The 19,253-nt window shown below is 37.8% G+C and overlaps 3 protein-coding genes across 4 annotated transcripts; all 3 read left to right on the plus strand.

Moving 5' to 3' along the window:
• The first annotated feature begins 222 nt into the window (after nucleotides 1-222).
• LOC128258876 (myb/SANT-like DNA-binding domain-containing protein 4) lies at nucleotides 223-1,546 on the plus strand. Its single transcript, XM_052990847.1, has 3 exons — nucleotides 223-684; nucleotides 957-1,039; nucleotides 1,087-1,546. Exons 1-3 carry the CDS (start codon nucleotides 339-341, stop codon nucleotides 1,423-1,425), a joined length of 768 nt encoding a protein of 255 aa, XP_052846807.1. The 5' UTR covers nucleotides 223-338; the 3' UTR covers nucleotides 1,426-1,546.
• An 82-nt stretch (nucleotides 1,547-1,628) lies between these two features.
• Nucleotides 1,629-4,586, plus strand: LOC128258871 (leucine-rich repeat-containing protein 59). The gene is made up of 4 exons (XM_052990842.1): nucleotides 1,629-1,923; nucleotides 2,806-2,865; nucleotides 2,929-3,195; nucleotides 3,276-4,586. Exons 1-4 carry the CDS (start codon nucleotides 1,810-1,812, stop codon nucleotides 3,825-3,827), a joined length of 993 nt encoding a protein of 330 aa, XP_052846802.1. The 5' UTR covers nucleotides 1,629-1,809; the 3' UTR covers nucleotides 3,828-4,586.
• Nucleotides 4,587-6,449: 1,863 nt separating this feature from the next.
• LOC128258864 (proton-coupled amino acid transporter-like protein pathetic) lies at nucleotides 6,450-17,604 on the plus strand. 2 transcript variants are annotated; one of them, XM_052990833.1, is made up of 7 exons: nucleotides 6,450-6,671; nucleotides 12,463-12,513; nucleotides 12,585-12,649; nucleotides 14,582-14,677; nucleotides 14,742-14,892; nucleotides 15,298-16,212; nucleotides 16,285-17,604. In XM_052990833.1, the coding sequence occupies exons 2-7, from the start codon at nucleotides 12,499-12,501 to the stop codon at nucleotides 16,465-16,467; spliced, it is 1,425 nt and encodes a 474-aa protein (XP_052846793.1). In that variant the 5' UTR covers nucleotides 6,450-6,671; nucleotides 12,463-12,498; the 3' UTR covers nucleotides 16,468-17,604. The 2 variants fall into 2 exon arrangements, with proteins under 2 accessions (XP_052846793.1, XP_052846792.1); XM_052990832.1 differs by lacking the exons at nucleotides 6,450-6,671; nucleotides 12,463-12,513; nucleotides 12,585-12,649 and adding an exon at nucleotides 14,409-14,499.
• Nucleotides 17,605-19,253: the final 1,649 nt, after the last annotated feature.

A 19,253-nucleotide genomic window follows, 5' to 3' on the forward strand; every position in this document is an offset into this window, starting at 1 on the left:
TAATAGTTCAAAGGGGTAGTAAAATTTATAATCTTTATTGTGAAAGTAATTTATAAGCCCTCTGAATTTATTTGCGATACAGTGCACACCTTTCTAGCATTGTTTATTTAGATTTGGCCAAGTAATAACAAACAAATCAACTATATTTAATAAAGCTGCAATTAAATTAAATTTTTCAAAAATAAGGCGCGGTAAATTATTTCACTTTTCTCAATGTCCGATCAGGGATGATATTTCGAGGTATCGATAAAGAAGGGCTAAACAGCTGTTTCGTGTTTACATTAAATTTGTTATGCTGTGTCTGCCCAAATTTTAAACTCTAAATTTTAGAGTCTAAAATGTCTTCGAAAAGAATTCGAGGGAAAAACTTCAGCGAGCAGGAAGAGCACGCGCTCATAGATCTCGTGCTGTTGAACAAGGATATTCTGCAAGACAAGAAGAAAGATGCGGCCACATGGCGAAAAAAGGCAGAAACTTGGGAGCGACTTGCCAAAGAGTTTAGGACGCAAACGGGAACCGATCGATCATGGACCGCTTTACGGGAGAAGTACGATAATATGAAGAAAAACTCTCGGAATAAACTCAGAGGGGTCAAAAATTGGGACGCGGAGAAGGAGCTTTCCGAATCATTTGTGCCTACAGGAACCACCACCACACCACTGGAAAACCAGTTTGATAGTGACGGTAAGTGTTTTTAGTTTAGGTACATTTTAAAAATGTATTTCATTTCAAAATAAATTATACACTATATAAAATAAGCTATCTTAAGAAGTAAAAGTTGTACATATTTGTGATGCTAACTCTTGGTTAAAAAAAAACCAGGTCTAAGCCACCAGGATGCAATACTTCTTTTTCACTTAGGACCAAGTAACCGCCATCAAAATACAATATAAAACATGAGTACAACTAAAAATTGTTAATATATTAATATATAAATTCTTTCTTTTTGTTTGCAGGTAATTTTCAGTTGATAAATGTAGCCAAAGAAGAAGATCCTTCGATCAGTTCGCATAACTCCGATAGTTCACAGTTGCTGCAAGTAAGTTTTTAAGTTTATATTTGCTTTTTCATTAATGTCTCTTTAAGTTTTTTAAGCAGAACATGGACGATTTTGAAGAACCTGAGGTCGACAGCTTCGAGGATTCTCGAAGATGGAACCAAAACATATTACGGAATGGAAACTCAACAAGATTGTTGGAAATCAAAAGGAATACCCGAATTGAAGAGGAGCAGGTGGAATTGATCAAAGTACAACAGGAATATTATAGAGACCAGAATTCCAGAGCCGCTGAGAAACACAAATACGAAGTAGAAAAGCAAATTGTGGAACTTCAAACGGCCCGATTAAAGAACCAATTACTTGAGATGGAAATAGAAGTAAAACGCGAAGAATTATATAAAAGTAAGCAAAGTATTGTAAGTTAGCTTAACTGTATTAAGGGCTTTACTAAAAAGTTCAACAAGAAAGCGGTCCTAATATAAGTCTTAGGTAAAAACATGTTAAGGCGTAGACCATATGAAAGCTACTTTAGTTATAAACATTCGGCAGGTTACCCTTTTTTTTTTTGAAAATAAAGCAACCCGTTTTTTGAAAGTCAGCAGTATGACCGGATTTGTTGTCCAACAAAATACTTTTGTTATCGGCTTGGCACTCGTTATTTCCCGAGCTTTAGCGCGCTTCCGCACCAAAGTGCCATTCTCACAGAACGGACATTTGAAAATCACTTGAGATTCGCGTAAACACAAACTCCCAAGAAAAACAACAGCTGGATCTAAATCAAAAATTGTGGATTAATAAATATTGCGAAAATGCCGAAGGCCGGTGACAAGGCGAAGGTGAAAGTGAACGTGAAGGAGCGGGTGGTGGACGAGTCCTGCGATTTGAGCCTCTCTGAACTGAGCGAAATACCGGTGCGGGAGATTGTAAGTACAAACACTGCTGTTCTGCGGTAATTAGCACCGATTCTTGGTGTCTCTATATATGCATTATACCCCATCTCGCTCCCCCATGGGGCCACGTCTGTTGTCTGGCGAATGTCTAGTCACTGTCTATCTCGCTTGCGCAAATAGCAGGGGGTGGGTGGGTTTTGGAGAATGAGATATTCACTTCTTCTCTCCCTCATGTTCTTGTTGTTGTTGTTGTTGTTGTTCCGCCGGCTGGCTTGCAATTAACGCTGACGTTGACTTCCCCTCTCCCTTTCGCACACCCCTTAACCCTTGTGTGGTTAAAATTGCAGTTGAGTTTGCTCCAGGGGGTTGATTTTTGGTCTTTACCACCCCTCAAAAACTCAAAAGGTTGCCAAAAAAGAAAAACAAGTATAGAATCTAGGGTCGAGTGTCTAGACAACTTGATACCCAGTAGTTCATTTTGAGTGAAACAGAATATAATTTATTTGACATCCAATCTAAATAGTTATGGTAATGTATCCATAAAATTATAATACAAATAGCCGAAAAAACTATAGTTTATATAAATATAGAAACGTTAACTTTCCTACATCTCCAATAATTCTTACTGCTTGTTCTTATATTTGTATCGGGCCAATATTTATTTGATTTAATATTAATATAACAATTTGTGCCCTAAACTATTAAAGATAAAAATATGTTTATGAGTTTTGGATTCCCAATTTGATCATACATGCAATTAAATGACCACAGAACTCCAATATACCTTTATTCTTAACCAGTAAGCGGTGAAAAATAATGAAAGGGATTTAATGGTAGTTACAGTTTTCGGGGGTTTCTTTTTTCGGTCATGTTTTGCCACAACTTCTCAGCTCAGTTTGCCTTTGTGCTTTGCAGGCTTCGTTCAAGCGCGTCACTGTTTTGGATCTGTCCAGTAATCGTCTAGTAAATCTGGGAGTAAGTAGCCCAAGTCCAAAAGACCCCATTTAACTCACTTTCTTACTGTCACTCTTCGGTTAGAAAAACTTTTCGATTCTCACACGTTTGGTGCGACTGGATCTGAGCAAGAATCAAATAACCTTTCTGCCCGAGGACTTTGGCCAGCTGGAGCAGCTGCGCCACTTGGACCTGTACAACAACTGCTTGGAGCATTTGCCCATTAGCTTTGGTCAGCTGCGTCGTTTGCGGTACTTGGATCTGAAGGGGAATCCTTTAACGCCCGCCTGGGAAAAGATTGTCGGTTGCTGCTCCACGCAAAGGGACTGCCAGCAGGCGGCTAAGAATACTGTAAGTGGCTCTCGACTTGAATGGCCCTCGAATGCGCCCATTTTCCCATTTAACCTTTTTCTGTTTTCACCATTTTCCAGGTCAGCATCTGCGCCAACTACAAGCCGGAATTCATTGAACGCGAACGTTTGGCTGCCCAGGAGACCCAGAAAATGGCCGGAGGCGGGGATTCCAATGCCAATTCCACCCAAACAAATGGCGGAGCAGGTGGTGGAAAGAAGTCCACTAAACCAAACAACAAGAAAGCGAAAGCCAAAAAACTCGCCGGAGCGGGGGACAATGAACTGACAATCAAACCAGTGAATGCAGGAGGATCATCAGAAACTGGTACTGGATCGGGTGCCAAGTCAAATCAGAAGAACAATCAGAAGAAAAAGAACTCAAATGGCGGATCCTGGCTGAACGTACTCTCAAGGGCTGCACTTTCCTCACTGATGACCTTTCTCGTCCTCTTCATCATCAACGTTTTGATCATTTACATGATCATGTTTAAGAACCCGGACATCGCAGACAAGCTGGTGGAGTATATACCCCACCAGTATCGTGATTGGATCCTGACCAAGACGGAGATCTTCCGACTGCGTGTCACCGACTGGATCTCGGAGTTTCGAACACCGCCAGAGGAACACTGACGGTTCATTTATTTGAAGCCTTAGGGCGATGGGCTTCAAATAGAGGGAATCACTTAAAAAAAATTCGGATGCACAGCGCGTGTGTGGAGGCAAATATTAAATTGGGATACGTGTAGACCACCTGAACGAGTTATACGACTGCTACTTTGATATACCATTATCTGTAATTTACTGCCATTTATTTTGATAGACACTAAGTCACTACGTCCATTGACAGAAGATTTTAACAGGAAAAGCACACGCACTCCGCAACTGAAGAGGCCACATAAAAGACACCAAACTACACTCAATCACTCAACTCAATTGAACTCAGATGAATCTACAGCTAACCTAACCATAGCTCAAGCTCAACTCAATAGTAACTGAATGGCGGTTCCAAACTGGCCAACGCATAGAAACTACAGACACAGTCAGACCAGACACCCTCGTAATGTCCACATCTGCCAGATCGGATCGAATCAGCATCACACAAATAATATATATAAATCTATAGTAAGAGTTTCCTGTGCAATTCCCATATAATTTAAAGTTCAAGCTCAAATTGTATTCATATTGGCCCGACCATTTTACATTTGTAGATTTCAAATCTCATAGGTTTTATAGTAAACGCAACGGAAATGTTTACCATTTTTGGTTGGATTTTGCACGAAATCAAAACGAAATAAAAGCGGTTTCATATGATTTATGCAAAATCAAAGTAATTCTATTGTAACAAAGAATTTGCAAGATATTTGAAATAAAATTTTACATTTTAACAAATGCCTCTTGATTTTTTTCTTATACTTCGTCGAAGAACAAATATTTTCTTATCAATGGTTTTATTTTTAAAATAAATGCTAAGCGTCAAGAATTATTGCCCCAAATCAAACCATTTGAATAAGTTTTACTTCCCAGGAAATCGTTAATAAACCTAATTTCAATTTAGATTATTTCAAATTTATGCTTATCTACCGATTTGGTCAGGTTGTTATCTAGTATTTATTGCACCCATTGGGCGAGTGTCTTTATCTCCATTTTTTGTTATTAAAAATGAATATTAAACGCTCCGCAATTTATTTTTATTAAAATGTACATTTTTTCTGATTATTGTACAAAATAAACGAGAAGCTTTCCCACCTTTTCTTCACCTTTACAAAAATTGATAAGCTTAAACGCTACTATTTCAAAACCATTGTTTGACTAAATACTGGGGGAATCCGAGCTAAATTCTTTAAAACTCTCGTCACTCTTGTCAACAAAACGAAGAAATCTTAGCTCCTATTGCAAGTTTCAGCCACGATTTTAAAAAATGATATGTAAGTTTAAGATACCGCTTTTGATAATATCTCGCAATTAAGTAATTTTGAGGTGTACAAAATCCTCACTTTGAAACAAAAATTAAACAATATATGTATAAACGATATCCTTGTGAATTTTTAACATTAGAATGGTGTTCCATGTTATTTAGTATCTCTCGCTAATCGTTATGTTCTCATATCGCAAATAATGGATAAATGCCTTGCGAAAAACAGCCGGTTTTGTGCCAAAGTGAATTTCATCAATAGAATGTTGTAGAACGATGACGTACTCATGAGCGGGAGGCAATTACTATTAAACATCGTGAGTAAGCAAAAACGTGGGTAAATATTTATGTTCATGCGTTAGGTTTCCAGAACAGAAAGTGCACCCTAATTTCTGATGCAATGCTGCTTATCTATTTCTTTGCGAAAGGACGTCGCCGTTCTGCCCCGCACTCCAATTTTAAAGTTTCGTGTTTCCGGCGAAGCTGAAACTATAGAATTGGCCACGCTTATGAAAATCTCGACATAGATTTCATCATCCAAAATGATGGATAAAGGCCCTTGCCCTTTAGGAGTTACTCTCTCCCGTTCTCAATGTCTTATTCATCTCTCGCTTGCTCTCCTTGTATTCAGCGCATCCTTGCCGCTGTCCTTCGACACATTCGTTTTTTTTTTGCTCTTCCTCTCTTTTTACTCTTTAACTGTATTTTAATTTCAACTATTGCCGGCTTTACGGGCTGACACTCTCTTTCTCTCCCTTAACACAGTAGTGCTTTTTTAGCGGGAAATATTCTAAAAACTAAAATTAAACTAAAACCGCTTGCTAAAAACTATTAGTTATAATCATAAATACATTTAAGTATAATTAGCTGAGCTTTATTAATAGGTTTCTTACGCATTTTTTTGTAACTTTAGTTTGTTTGAAGTTTTGTTCACGCCATTACAATTTCATTCAAATTAGTTTCTTAATATCCAACAAACATGAATACAAAACAGTCTAGCTAAAAAACATGTTGTTTTTTTTTTAAATTTAAACCTGCCAGGGCAGGTCCCCAAAAAGTATGCAACATTACGAGGTTGATAAAGAAAGCAACGGATAAACAAATAAGTAAATAAATAAGTAACTATGAATTGAATTTCAGACGCGACAAAAATCGAAGAGCAATTTACAAAACATGCAAATATAAAAATTAAATTTAAACTTTATTAAAATATTTCAAAAATTATATTCCAAACACATATCAGTACAATAGCTATATTGGCACAGCTATTCAGAGCCGGCTGCGTTTTTGGCGCGCTCTCGCAACGAGGCGCTCGCCGAGTATTTAAACAGCCGACTGGCAAACGCTTTTCACAGTTGCTCTTTGGTCTTCGCGCAATCCACCCGGTTTTCGTGGGAGGTACCTCCGATTTTTGGTAGCCAGCAGCGCTACGGTTGAAGTGTTGGCATTATTGAAACGATTTTTCGGCCAAAAAAACCTATTCAAGGCGACCGATCGGGAGAAGTGTTTGATTTACGCGGCAATTCGTGTACCGTCAGCACTCTAGAAAAGGAAGAATAAAAGTAAGCTATAGAACGCGTGTACGAAAACCAGCAATTCGAAATTGTACAGTCGGCGAGAAGGGAAACGAAACGGAAAGAGGGCGACGTGAAGCACATGGCAGAAACAGAAAAAATTGGGTTTGTCTGAAAATAGCAGAGGCAGAGTGCAACCGTCACACACATGTGTTATGTATTCGAAACAAAAATGCAAATAGAAGCCACGAAAAAAATATATATAATTAATTGACATTGTCAAAAAGTGTAGTGTAGATGAGGTGAGAAAAAAGCGGCTTCAAAAAATAGCTACAGTGCCAATTATAACCACAATTAATGCGGAAACCTTTTTACAAAACCCAACAGTTTCGAGAGTCAAAAAGAAACGTTCTTATATTTTTTGTTGGTTGGACACGCGTGCAATGAGACGTCTACGTCAACATGCCCACGTTGCACACCAATTAAATTTTCCTTTTTGAAGAACTTATTTAATTCTAAGCTATGAATGGAAAATTTGCATTTTCTTAAGTGCCCGCGCTTTCCACTGCGGTTTTAGTTGTTTGTATATGCGATAATTCAATGGCTGCGTATAGGTTTCCCCATTTGACTTGCTGATATTCCACGTTTTCTGCTAAACTGCAATACGTAATTTACCTTTAATTGAGCACTTAGCCAAGGGAAAGTTCCCCTCAATGCCAGCGGACCAAAAACTGGTAGACAGGCACAAAAATAAGGTATTACTATTAGACCTATGTATGTGCACACGTCAATGCAATTACCTCACCCACACTGTCTAGTGCACTCACCCACTTTTAGACCAAACCGAACTGACTCATCAAGGACATGGCCAAAAGGAATTCAGGCCAAAATGGGATGGGTGCACAGAAAAAGTATAAACATATGTGATATTATAGGAACGACAAAGATTTTCTTTATTACTCATAATTAACATTTTTTAAGTTCTGTCTTATTTTATTTAAAGTTTTTGTTTATTTAACGATTCATATAACCACAAATAATTAAATCAAGTCATAAATTATTATTAAATTCTATTTATCAGATATCTATAATACAGGCTTTATTTTTATTATAATAAGAATAACCAATTTTTTCTAGTTTTTATGCCTTAATTAATAGCATTAATATTTTTCGTGCCAATATTTTCCAGTTCTTTAAATTCAAATTTTTTTTTTGTGTGTTAAACAATTTTTTCATGAGAGGTGTGTTCCTAGCCATATCTTTGCGATATAACCATTTTCCGCGCAAGTTGTGTTATTGATTTTGGTGCTATTGTTGTTGTCGGTAAATTAACATAACAGAAATTTACAAGCAAAAGTCAAAGACGCAGTAAAACTGTGACGTCAGAGACTGGAGTCCAACTAAAAGCATTGGGTGAAAAACAACAAAAGAAAGGGAGAGGTAAAAATAGATAGGGAGGGAGAGAGTGTGGGTGCAACTGTTGATTGCGTGGGCGGCCTTAGAGACATTTGACGTTTTCCAAGAATAAATCTATTTAATGTGCCTTTTTGGGTATTGGAATTTAAACTCAAGCTTTAGGTTGAAACAAAAGATTTTAAAGTTGAACCTAAAAGTATTTTAGGTAACTTTTCATAAAATTTATGGGGCTCATGGTCTAAGTGTATGTACATATGTATGTTATTTTGACTAATAAAAGGTGTTTTTTTGTTGTTTAGTGTATCGAAAATTATTTATAGTTTTGATTTCTAATCACTATTTGATTATGCAAGGGTATTGAGATCTTTGTCTTTGCCCCATTATAATCCTACAATGTTGTTAACTGTTATTCTTGCTGTCCATTATTTGCCTCCGCTCGTTTGTCCACATTACCCATTTGCGCAATTTGCCACCAGACATAAGACTTGACCGCCTTGCCCGTCTCAACTGACCGGACAGGAATTGATTTATATTTAGACGCAACTAATTTCCGTAACACCTGAGAAGGTCGTTTTTTTATCAGGTTGCCATTTTGCCCCCAAATCGATTGGACCATTGAACGGCAGTCACAAACGGTTGTTCGATAAACAACTTTCCAATAAAAAGTGCCGCACTATGTGCAGAAAACAATTACCAAAAAAAAAAAATTCACAAATTCACACAACACATTATCTAAAACGATAATGTGACCTTTGTGGCGGCTTGCGTGTGCTGTTATCAGAATTGGTATTATGCAACGACCACATGCAAACTCTCCAATTGCTGTTAATTATTTTAAAAACCTTAAAAAGCACTGGGAATTGCATTTGCTTCCCAAAGCTTCTGTAGATAACACGAAGCGGACGAACCGGAGGTTACGGCAGACGGATACTGCAGGTTTTTTTTTTGACTCGTGTCTCTGCGTTGATAAGAAGACATTGAGGGAACTCATTGGGGGCTCTATTTGAGCAGCAGTTTCTCATTGAGTTTCTCATTCATATGCATATGGCGGTTGGAACACCTTTCTATTGACGTACATGTCAGACAGATAGTGATCTTTGAGCTCATTAAAACAAACGACAGAAAACAGCTGCCTAAATATATTTTAAGATTTAAAGATCTACAAAGGGGATTTACAAAATGACCTAGGAAACTTTTTTTTTTTAAATAAAACAAACCCAGATACTTAAAAATCATTTAAGAACGTCTGACCTAGAGAAAAAATATGTGTAATACACCACTCCTCTTCAATTATGTTTCTTGTATTTTTATCAGTCTTTTCCGCAGACATGTTGATAATCATAACCTTGCTTGCTTCCAAGAATCATGTTCTACCGTCACTAACATTCCTCAAAAACCCAACCACAAAACTAAATGTATGGCAATTTCTGAACTCGCATTTCATTTAAACATGACTCCCCAAAATAAACATGCATACGTAACACTCAAAGGGGGGAGAAATCAGATACTTTTTTTGTTGACCACTAGATAAGGAGAGTCAACTTTCCCGTTCCATAAAACTCATGCGGCAAATGCATTCCACGAGTACAAAAAAAAAACCCCCTAATGTTTTGGCTGATGAAATGTTAGAAAAGCTTTGCAGCACTCGACGCTGTGATGAACTTGAGGCTAAATATAAACAGATGTTCCCAAGAATGAGAGTATCGTATTAGTCTTACGCAGAACGCACACGGATGTCGTGGTGGAAGTGACGGCATTATCGGTACGATTACCCACATCCTAAACGTTTTGCTGCTTTCCTATTATTATGAGTCACGCCTGACGACGATATCTGGCTAATGAGGGCGATAAACATATGAATTTGTCAAAAAGTCTAAACTATTTTTGAAGGTTCGTTTGAAATGGCATTATGTCTGCTAGGGGTAGATCTAAAAATAAATCCACAGCAACAAAGTCAAAACACGTGGTTTCGTTTAAGGCTGAGGGGCTCGACCGGGTGGGTTTTGGCTATATAATCGCTCTCGGCATATGGGGATGCTGCTGAATAAAAAACCGCCGAGTCTAAGAGAAAAGCAGACCGAAATTTCAAATTTCAAAGAGTTTGAATTTATTTGCCAGTTGTGGTTGCATAGTATTTTTATAGCAATTCTCACGCTCGCATGCCATTAACAAGATTCTTTGTTTTCATTTAGCATGACTTACAAATAATGCGGCATTACTTTCCTTAAATATTTCGCATTGCATAAATTTTGATATTCAAGGTTTTAATTTTGTTTTTAGTGATCTGTCACGTTTGGCAGGCAGATGATAATTGCCAAAGATTATATATAGAAAAGTATTCAAAAACAAAATGATTTCTTAAAGACTTGCATCTTAACAAAGTGAGAATGGGTGTTTTTCAATGTAGATACATTGTATCACTTGTAAAACTAATTAGTGCCTTAATTAGACCTGATAATGTGAACCACAAATCAATAACACATTGAAATATTATTAATTTGGTATATCATGTGATAACAAATGTGTTATTATTTTATGATAAATTATCACTTTTGAAGGGCAAATGTTAGAGCAAATAGACGGGTCAACAAACTATCGATTTTGTAAAAGTGAAAGAAAAGGTAAACGCACGACCTCATCCAAGCAATTTCAATTGAAATGATGCAATCGAGTTTTATATTTTTCGGCAGTTCCCGATGCCCTGTAATTGTTCCCAATGTCGGTTCGGTTTGTATATGTTTAGGTTCGATTTTAGCTGTGTCATGCTTTTTGCTCACGCAACCGAAATAAATGATAATGTCGAGACGAGCACATGTACATATATCTTTCGATACATCGGCCAAACTAGTTCGCACTGGTTTTGGGGGAAAAGTAGTGAAAACTATGCGATAAGAGCAAACATTTGGCATGACAAACGCCAACTAAAAATATAGGAGCAGTAAAAAAAAAAAACTAAAACAACATACTACCAAATGTGTGCCAACCAACTTTTTTTTTTTGGGACTTCACTGGGTGAAGGTTTTTTATTCTTTTGTGCTGCCAAAATATTGTGTGTGCCGCAGATATGGCGTTCTCTAAATATTTGATTCATTCATTGAGCGATAGTGCTGGCCGATGTTGTGCTTCTATATCTTATCGGGGTATTGAGTGCTATGTGTGTGATTTCGAGCTGTGACGCTTTGGTAACATAACTAAAAAATATATGAACCGAACACGAAAGTACCTTTCAATGGCTGTAAATGGATGTAACAGACAAAACAGCTTCGTTTGAAAGATGGATGGGCACTCTTGAGAGGGCTTACCTCGCACTCCGCGGACCCTTGAGGAGAGGTCAGGCCAAGTCAAGTGGGAGGTCGTTCAACCTAGTTGCGAAACATGGCCAAAACAAACGACCTAAAGCTAAAGACATCCGAAACTGTCTACGCCAGCGTCTGAAAGCTCGAAATTTATATGCAAAAATGGTAAACAGAGAAAACGAATGTATGCAAATATATATATATATATATATATATATATATATATATATATATTGTATGTCATTTTGCGCGAAACAGAACCAGCTTAAGACGCAATATAGCCCCCAAGCCGGACCTCGATTCAAGTTCTTAAAAATGCCCAACACCCTAGAAAATCAGTACTAGTAAAACTCATTTGGGGGCCAGTGCAAAGATCCAAAACCCTCCCACTCAGCACATACTTGACATATTTACTATGTGTGTGAAATATGGCACATGTGACTGCGATTTAACGGATTAATAATAGAACGGGGACACAAAAGCCGCAACGCAAAAGGAAAAACCAATTAAACGAAATATGTCATCGAGAACACAATACATGCGACAGCCAAGGGACTAAAAATAAAACTCATTAGAGCAGGTTTAAATGAACAAAATTATGTTCAATTGCTTCCCTGATAAATTTGCATACAAATTGCCGAAAATGCTTTCACATTTTTATACAAATTTATTTTCATAAATTAAAGACAAACGCCTTAAATTGAAAGTGAGTCGCACAAAACAATTAAGGGGCAATTGAACTTTTGCATATTCGAATATTTCAGCCACAAATCGCAGACAATTAAATCAAATCAAAAGATGCTGTCCGTTCGTTTACTCAATAAAGGGGATTCTATTAGTTTGGATCTGGAAATAGCCAGTTTGAATTTAAAAGTGTCTGGGCGCCACAATCTCAATTAAAATTCATTATTAAATCAATAAAGGAAAGCTTGTTCTACACGGAAAAAATATGATCTTAAATGGATATCAATTGGCTTTAATTCACTTTTAAAAAGTTGATCTTTTGATGTTTTACTGGTTATAAATGATACCCAATTAAGTTGGTTTCGGAAATACAGAATTTCTGAAAAAATAAAGTATATATTGTTTTCCATGAATTTCTAATTTTTTCTCTTTTTCCTTTTCAGTTTTTAAACTAAGGAAAAGAAACAGCGGCTTTCAAAATGGTTAATATTGTGGTGAGCATTTCTTAGAACCTCAATTGAGCAATTACCTTTATTAATTGTTTGAATTCTTTTGGACTTTATAGGACAGCGGCTCCAAGCATGCGCCCCAGGAAATGGAGCAATTCCTGCCCGGCGAAGGAAAAGTCATGTGAGTATCTTTTGGTCATTGGGCTAAAAATATGGCGCCTAAATTGCTGGTGTGGCATGTTTGCCAATTAAGTTTACGAGTAGATAAGTGTCTCTATGTCTCGCTAATTGGCCTTTGATGTGGCGCCGGAAATTGAGACTAGAAATTCTTTCAAGACTTTAAAGTCAGGCACTCTGACTCGAGTAGCTGAGATTGATTTCAATTATCTATTAGTCTGAGTAGCGGATCTGTAAAGAGTTATTATAAGATTCGAGGGCACACTTAATAACTAGCTTAGATTTCCTAGATGTTTAATTCTATAATCAAACAGTCTCTTGCCTTCTAATAAGCAGATATCACGTAAGCTTGTGTCGAGCCGAGGTGCACTACCTAATATAAATTCCTACTGTAGAGCGCAATAGAAATAAATCAAAAACAAAATCACTTACGTACATTTAAGAGCTTTTGTTAATCAATTTAGTGAGATAACTGCCAAGTTCAAGGCGATGACAGATTTTCAAATTATTTATGCGTCCATTTGCTGACGTGGGACGAGTATCGATTTTCATGATCTGCCTTCAGATGTAAATATTATTGTTTGGAAAATAAACAAGAAAATAAAATGCGAACACAGTTCAAACAAATGGGGAAGGCGTGAAATAAATTAGCAAATGTTATGACAATATTATCAGGCACACGTGTAGACCTTTCCTCTTTTTCAGATGATGACTTTCAAACTATACTTGTAGGAGCTATTACAAATAGAGAATAAGTATAGAATATTAACATGTGTTTGCCTAGCTCCTGTCATTCAAAATATTATTTTGATGACGCTGCAAATACTTATAGATTGATTCAATGAACTTAGCTGATAGTCCCAGTTTTGTTCTTGAACTGATAGTAAAGGGAAATGGGTTTTGAATATCAGCAATTATCAGTAGACGTATAGTTAAGTATACGTGTTCTAAAAATGCGCTGTCATTTACATAGCTTACATCCGGGTATTATTTAAGATTTCAACTACAGCTTCAGCTATCAACGCTGATTTATATTTCATTATTTTTAAACATTTTTAAATATATGTATTTGGGAACTCGTGTTTCCAAATAAAAGTGTCATGTAAAATTCTAGTGAAAGTAAGTTAAGATAATCAGAAATAAATTAAAAAGCCAATTAGTCACTATAAGTAGTCAATCTTAAATGTTGTTAAAATATCATTTTAGATAAGCCAGAAACTAGAAGATTTATTTTTTGTATGTCAAGTCGTAGCATATTTGAGCATTTTTTCAAAAAAATTGTAAAAGATTCTTAACTATGTACTTTAGTCCATTATGTGGCATAATATTAATGTTCAATAAAAAATGTAGCTTTGGTGTATATTTTTACGATAACCTCAGGTTCTTTGGAATATATAGCATACCATGGGGAGCTTCTAAAAACTGGGCTTGCGAAATTTTCGCAGTATAAAGGCAGGCTGAGGTTTGCAGATTGCTTTTATGGCTGATGCAACTGAAGTCGGCAAATCGAGTCAGGCAGTCTGGAATGGATCGGAATCCATAGATTCCACCAATTGGCCAGACCAGGCCAATCAGAAACGGCCTGACCAAATTCGGCCGGCAAAATGCCTCCGACTGCAGCAGCAGTTTTTTCTTTTTGTTTTTTCTCTCGATGGACATTAAGTTACAAGTGTGGTATTATGAGCCGACGGCCGACAAGTGTAATTGCAGACGCAGCAATTCCGTGGCAAGGGAATTTCACTGTCAGCATATAAGAAACCGCTGCATTTCCGTGGCGAGTTTCAGTTTTGCACAGACGATCGGACCGAACAGCATGACAATGGGCGACTCAGAACCCACCAATGTGGAGTTGAGGTGGCCAACTAAATTGGGTCTTTCTCTCATATAAATTCACTTACTAATGCTTTCTTTTTGTGTTGATGTGTTGATCTTACAGGTACAAAATCCAACCCCGCAAGTCGGATACCGAGCAGGCCTTGGCTGGAAATGACTTCGATCCGTTTGCCCTGCGAGACAATGAGCATCCCACAACGTAAGTTTTATACTTTTTTACTTTTTTGAATTACAAATTATAACAAATTTGTTTTCCCCTATAGTGATGGTGAGACTCTCACGCATTTGCTTAAGGCCTCTTTGGGCACTGGCATCCTGGGAATGCCGGTCGCTTTCATGTACTCCGGTATCGTCATGGGAATTTTCGCCACCATCTTCACCGCCTTCATTTGCACGCACTGCAGTTACATTCTGGTAAGTGGTAGCAAGAAGATGCAAATTCCAACTAAAATATGGCTTCAAAATTATATATGTATATTACTATAGCATTTTCAAACGAGCAATTACACATACTCATTTTTTGTGCGGATACCATTCACTGGATATATTGAAATTTGATAACTAGAGACTAAAACCTTTGGCTTATTTAATGGGATTTAATTTTAGTATTCTTACGACTCGTCAGATGGGAAATTGACTAATGAGTAATAGACTTTAAATATTTTTCGTCGATTTATTTGTAAAAAGCAAAGAATTTTAAAAATGTTATATATTTAGTTTGTTAAACTTTAAAATTATGCTGAGAAGTGAATCCACTCCAGTTCTAATTTCAATTTACCATCTACTAATCTAATAAGTTTTTTATCTTATTCTGGACAGGTTAAATGCGGTCACAAGTTGTACTACAGGACACGTCGCACCAAGATGACCTTTGCCGAGATCGCCGAGTCTGCCTTCCAAAAGGGACCCAAATGGTGCCGTGGATTCGCCCCGGTGGCCAAGTTCTCGATCCTGTTTGGACTGTTCCTCACCTACTTTGGTACTTGCTCGGTATACACGGTGATCGTGGCCTCGAACTTTGAGCAGTTGATCAATTACTGGACGGGAACGGTGATTAGTCTGCGTCTGCTCATTTGCGCACTGCTGGTGCCCCTGATCCTGATCGCCTGGGTGCCGAATCTCAAGTACCTGGCACCCGTCTCAATGGTGGCCAATATTTTCATGGGCCTGGGACTGGGCATTACGTTCTGGTACCTGGTGCAGGACTTGCCATCGGTGGAAACGCGCGAGTTCGTGTCTTGGAGCACACTGCCGCAGTTCTTCTCGATCACCATTTTCGCAATGGAGGCCATTGGTGTGGTCATGCCGCTGGAGAACAACATGAAGACGCCGCAGAGCTTCCTCGGTATCTGCGGTGTGCTCAGCCAGGGCATGTCCGGCGTGACCCTCATCTACATGCTGCTGGGATTCCTCGGCTATCTGCACTACGGCAATGCCACCGAGCAGAGCATCACCCTGAATCTGCCCATCGAGCAGTGGCCCGCCCAGGCGGTGAAGGTGCTCATCTCCCTGGCCGTCTACTGCACCTTCGGACTGCAGTTCTTTGTGTGCCTGGAGATCGTCTGGGACGGCATCAAGGAGAAGTGCACAAAGCGTCCGCTTGTGGTCAACTATGTGCTGCGCACGGTGATGGTGACTGCCGCCGTTGTCTTGGCCGTGGCTGTTCCCACAATTGGCCCATTCATGGGCCTCATCGGTGCCTTCTGCTTCTCCATCCTGGGATTGATCTTCCCGGTAAGTAGTCCCGGTCATCCAGTAGTAGTTCAAGTTTTCCATAATCTTATCGAATATCGTTTTGATTTTCAGGTGGTCATTGAGCTAATTGTCCATTGGGAGACTGGTTTCGGTAAATACAACTGGATCCTGTGGAAGAACATCGTTATCATCTTGTGCGGCATTGGAGCCTTGATATTCGGCTCCCTGGCAGCCATTAAGGATATTCTGGCCACCTACAGTCCACCAGAAACATCGATAACCCTGAAAAATTAGAGAGGATGCCTACATCTACGTTATAGATATAGGAACCCACAGCTGAGAAATCATCTAACTATTGTTAGATGTAAAACTGCGCCCACATCTTGTACATTTTGTCTGTTGCTTAGTGTGCCTGTTTGAGAACCGAAAAGGGATTTACTAAGCGAGTGCCTACCACTATATTTAGCACACTCTTGAGCACCACTATGCCGTTTTAGCACGTTTTAGTACACTTGCAATTATATCGAGTAGAGAGAAAGCTAGTTGATGGCCGTTTAGAACACTTTTAGAACAGACCTAAATGATTCAGGCTGCATTCAAACTGGAACTGTACTAAGTGCACTTCATTCGTTTCCTATTGATTTTTGTACGACTTAGTACAGAGCTATAAAAGACTTATGTAGCACCCAGAAAAAACTAGCTGCACTCACCACCTCGTCCCACCCCCCCTTTCTCTCTGTTCTAAAAGAGTATTACTAAAAGCAAATAACCAAAACTGAAGTCATCTTTTCATGCCTTTTTCCCCCCACTTTTATTTTGTTCCGTAGCAAATGATTTGCCCACAACTATTTAACTTTTTAGCATGTTTAGTTCGTAAGCGTAAGATGGATTGTAAAGAAGATTTTGCAATCGAATCAGTTCCAAATATGATGAGCTAAAATTACTCAAAGAATACAATTTTTATACGAAATCTAGCCGAGTAATAAGTTACATTGAATTGCCCCGATATTCATTATACATATGTAAACATGTTTTTTGTTGCATACATATATTTTTGTATTTTAATTATAGCTATTAAAAAGAAATACTTAGCAAAACTATAAAGTAAAAAATAAAAGAAGAAACACAAGATGTAACATTTTATTTTGCATTTAAAATTCTGTGCAGACAACGAAGCAGATTTATTTGTAAAATGAAGAAAAGGTTAACCGCCGACTTATCTGTCAGCTGTACATATGTATATTGATATGAACGCAACGAGTTCTAAGTATATCTGCCCAGAAAAGTATTTAGAGTTGTCCATAATACATATTCAGATAAACAAAGATTGATATGAAATGTTTACTTTTTTGAAAAATGTTTAAATTGTAAACAAAACAAAGATATAAATATACACGAAAAATAAAAAATGAGAATGTCAACCGAAAGAAAGTTTTTGTACTTGCTTACTATCCTTTTGAAAACCACTTCAACTAATTGTAATTTGTTTTTTAGGCGACCCTGAACTTTTCTTGCCATTTTGCCCTGCGGGTTCAAAACGCGTGGCACTTGCTATGATCGTTTCGGAATATACATTCGCTCAATGGCTGAAAAACCTGCTCGAACCACTTCAATTACCAATGACTGAGTAGTCATTTGTTAATTGGTAACAAGTGGACAATGGACAGGGGCGAAGCGAATTCGTTTCGCTGATGTTATTTTCACCATGTTGCTTGTTTGAGATCCCACACAAAAAAAACCAAACCAATTGCTCGTGGGCAAGGGGCAAGTTCAAATATTACGGGCAATTGAACTCGTCTTTTGGCCAATTAGGTAACCTCCAAGGCAAAGATGTGGACCACAGACGACCACGGAGATCGATTCGATGTCAGATCGTGTTCGTGGTATTGGCCTGTCATCTTTTGTGACAAGATGCAAATTGGAAAGGCCTGGGAATGACTGACTCGCTTGGCAGAAGAGCCAACTTATCCTTGACATCGAGTTTGGACCATTTGTGATGGGTTCGATGAGCGAGCCCCTTCAGGAAGCTCAAATCTTGGCCAATTAGCGACCGCAACAATTCGGTTTGGGCCAACAATTGAAAAGCAGCCGCAAAAGTTTTGAACATGCCCGAGGTCCAAGGCTGGCGATGATTTAAAATAATTAATCTCTGGCCGGGTCACCTCAATGGCTGGATGTTACTACGGGGCGATGTTGTTGCATCTTGATTGAGCCAAGGTCTGAATCTTACAATCTACTAAACTGCAGAAGCTGACTCGCTTTTTGTGTGGTTTTCGCTGCTCTGTCTATTGTAATTTGTAATGTTAAACCTTTTTCGGTGGCGATTGTGCAATCGCAATTACAAATACAACTGCCTTTTTTTGTGTTCGGCATTTCAATTGATCTATTCGTAGGCGTTCTTATCGCCATCCGCTATCTTGGCCTTACTTTCTCCAAGTTTTGCATTATACATTTATGTTGGGTCTACTTTTTACACGCTTGTATAGTCACATTTCTATGGCATATATGCCTTTGGAATATTTAATTATTTGAAAACGGAAGCGTGGGAATATTAGGTCATTTGAGGCATTTATGATTAAAAATATTCACCTTGTTCAAGTTAATGTTTACTACCTGAAAATGATAAATATAAAACTAATCATCAAGCCTACCTCTAGCAACATGTTTATTATATAGCCAAATTTACCTTGTGTAAAGTTTTTATGTTGAAAAGTTAATTGATGAATATCGAAAATTGTATGATAAATGTTGCTTATTTAATTTGATGAGTTGAAGACTACTTTTAGTTAAATTCATCATAATAAAGCTATTTTAATGTTTAATCGTTAATGGGTTATATTATATGTTAACTTTCAATCATGATTATTTACAAAGAAATATAAATTTTTAATAATAATAATAATAATCCTCGAAGAAAGACCTTTCAAGCATTCACCTAGTGCCAATCCACTTTCACAATACCTTCAAGGCCCTAACGCCAATAATTCGCATTATTTACAAAAACCAACTTTTCTGACATGAAAAGAAAACATCAAAGACCTCTTGAGACAAATAAGCAATTCAACAGCAAGTGGCTGGCA

This window comes from Drosophila gunungcola, assembly GCF_025200985.1.
Source record: "Drosophila gunungcola strain Sukarami chromosome 3L unlocalized genomic scaffold, Dgunungcola_SK_2 000003F, whole genome shotgun sequence".
Classification (NCBI taxonomy): Eukaryota; Metazoa; Arthropoda; class Insecta; order Diptera; family Drosophilidae; genus Drosophila; species Drosophila gunungcola.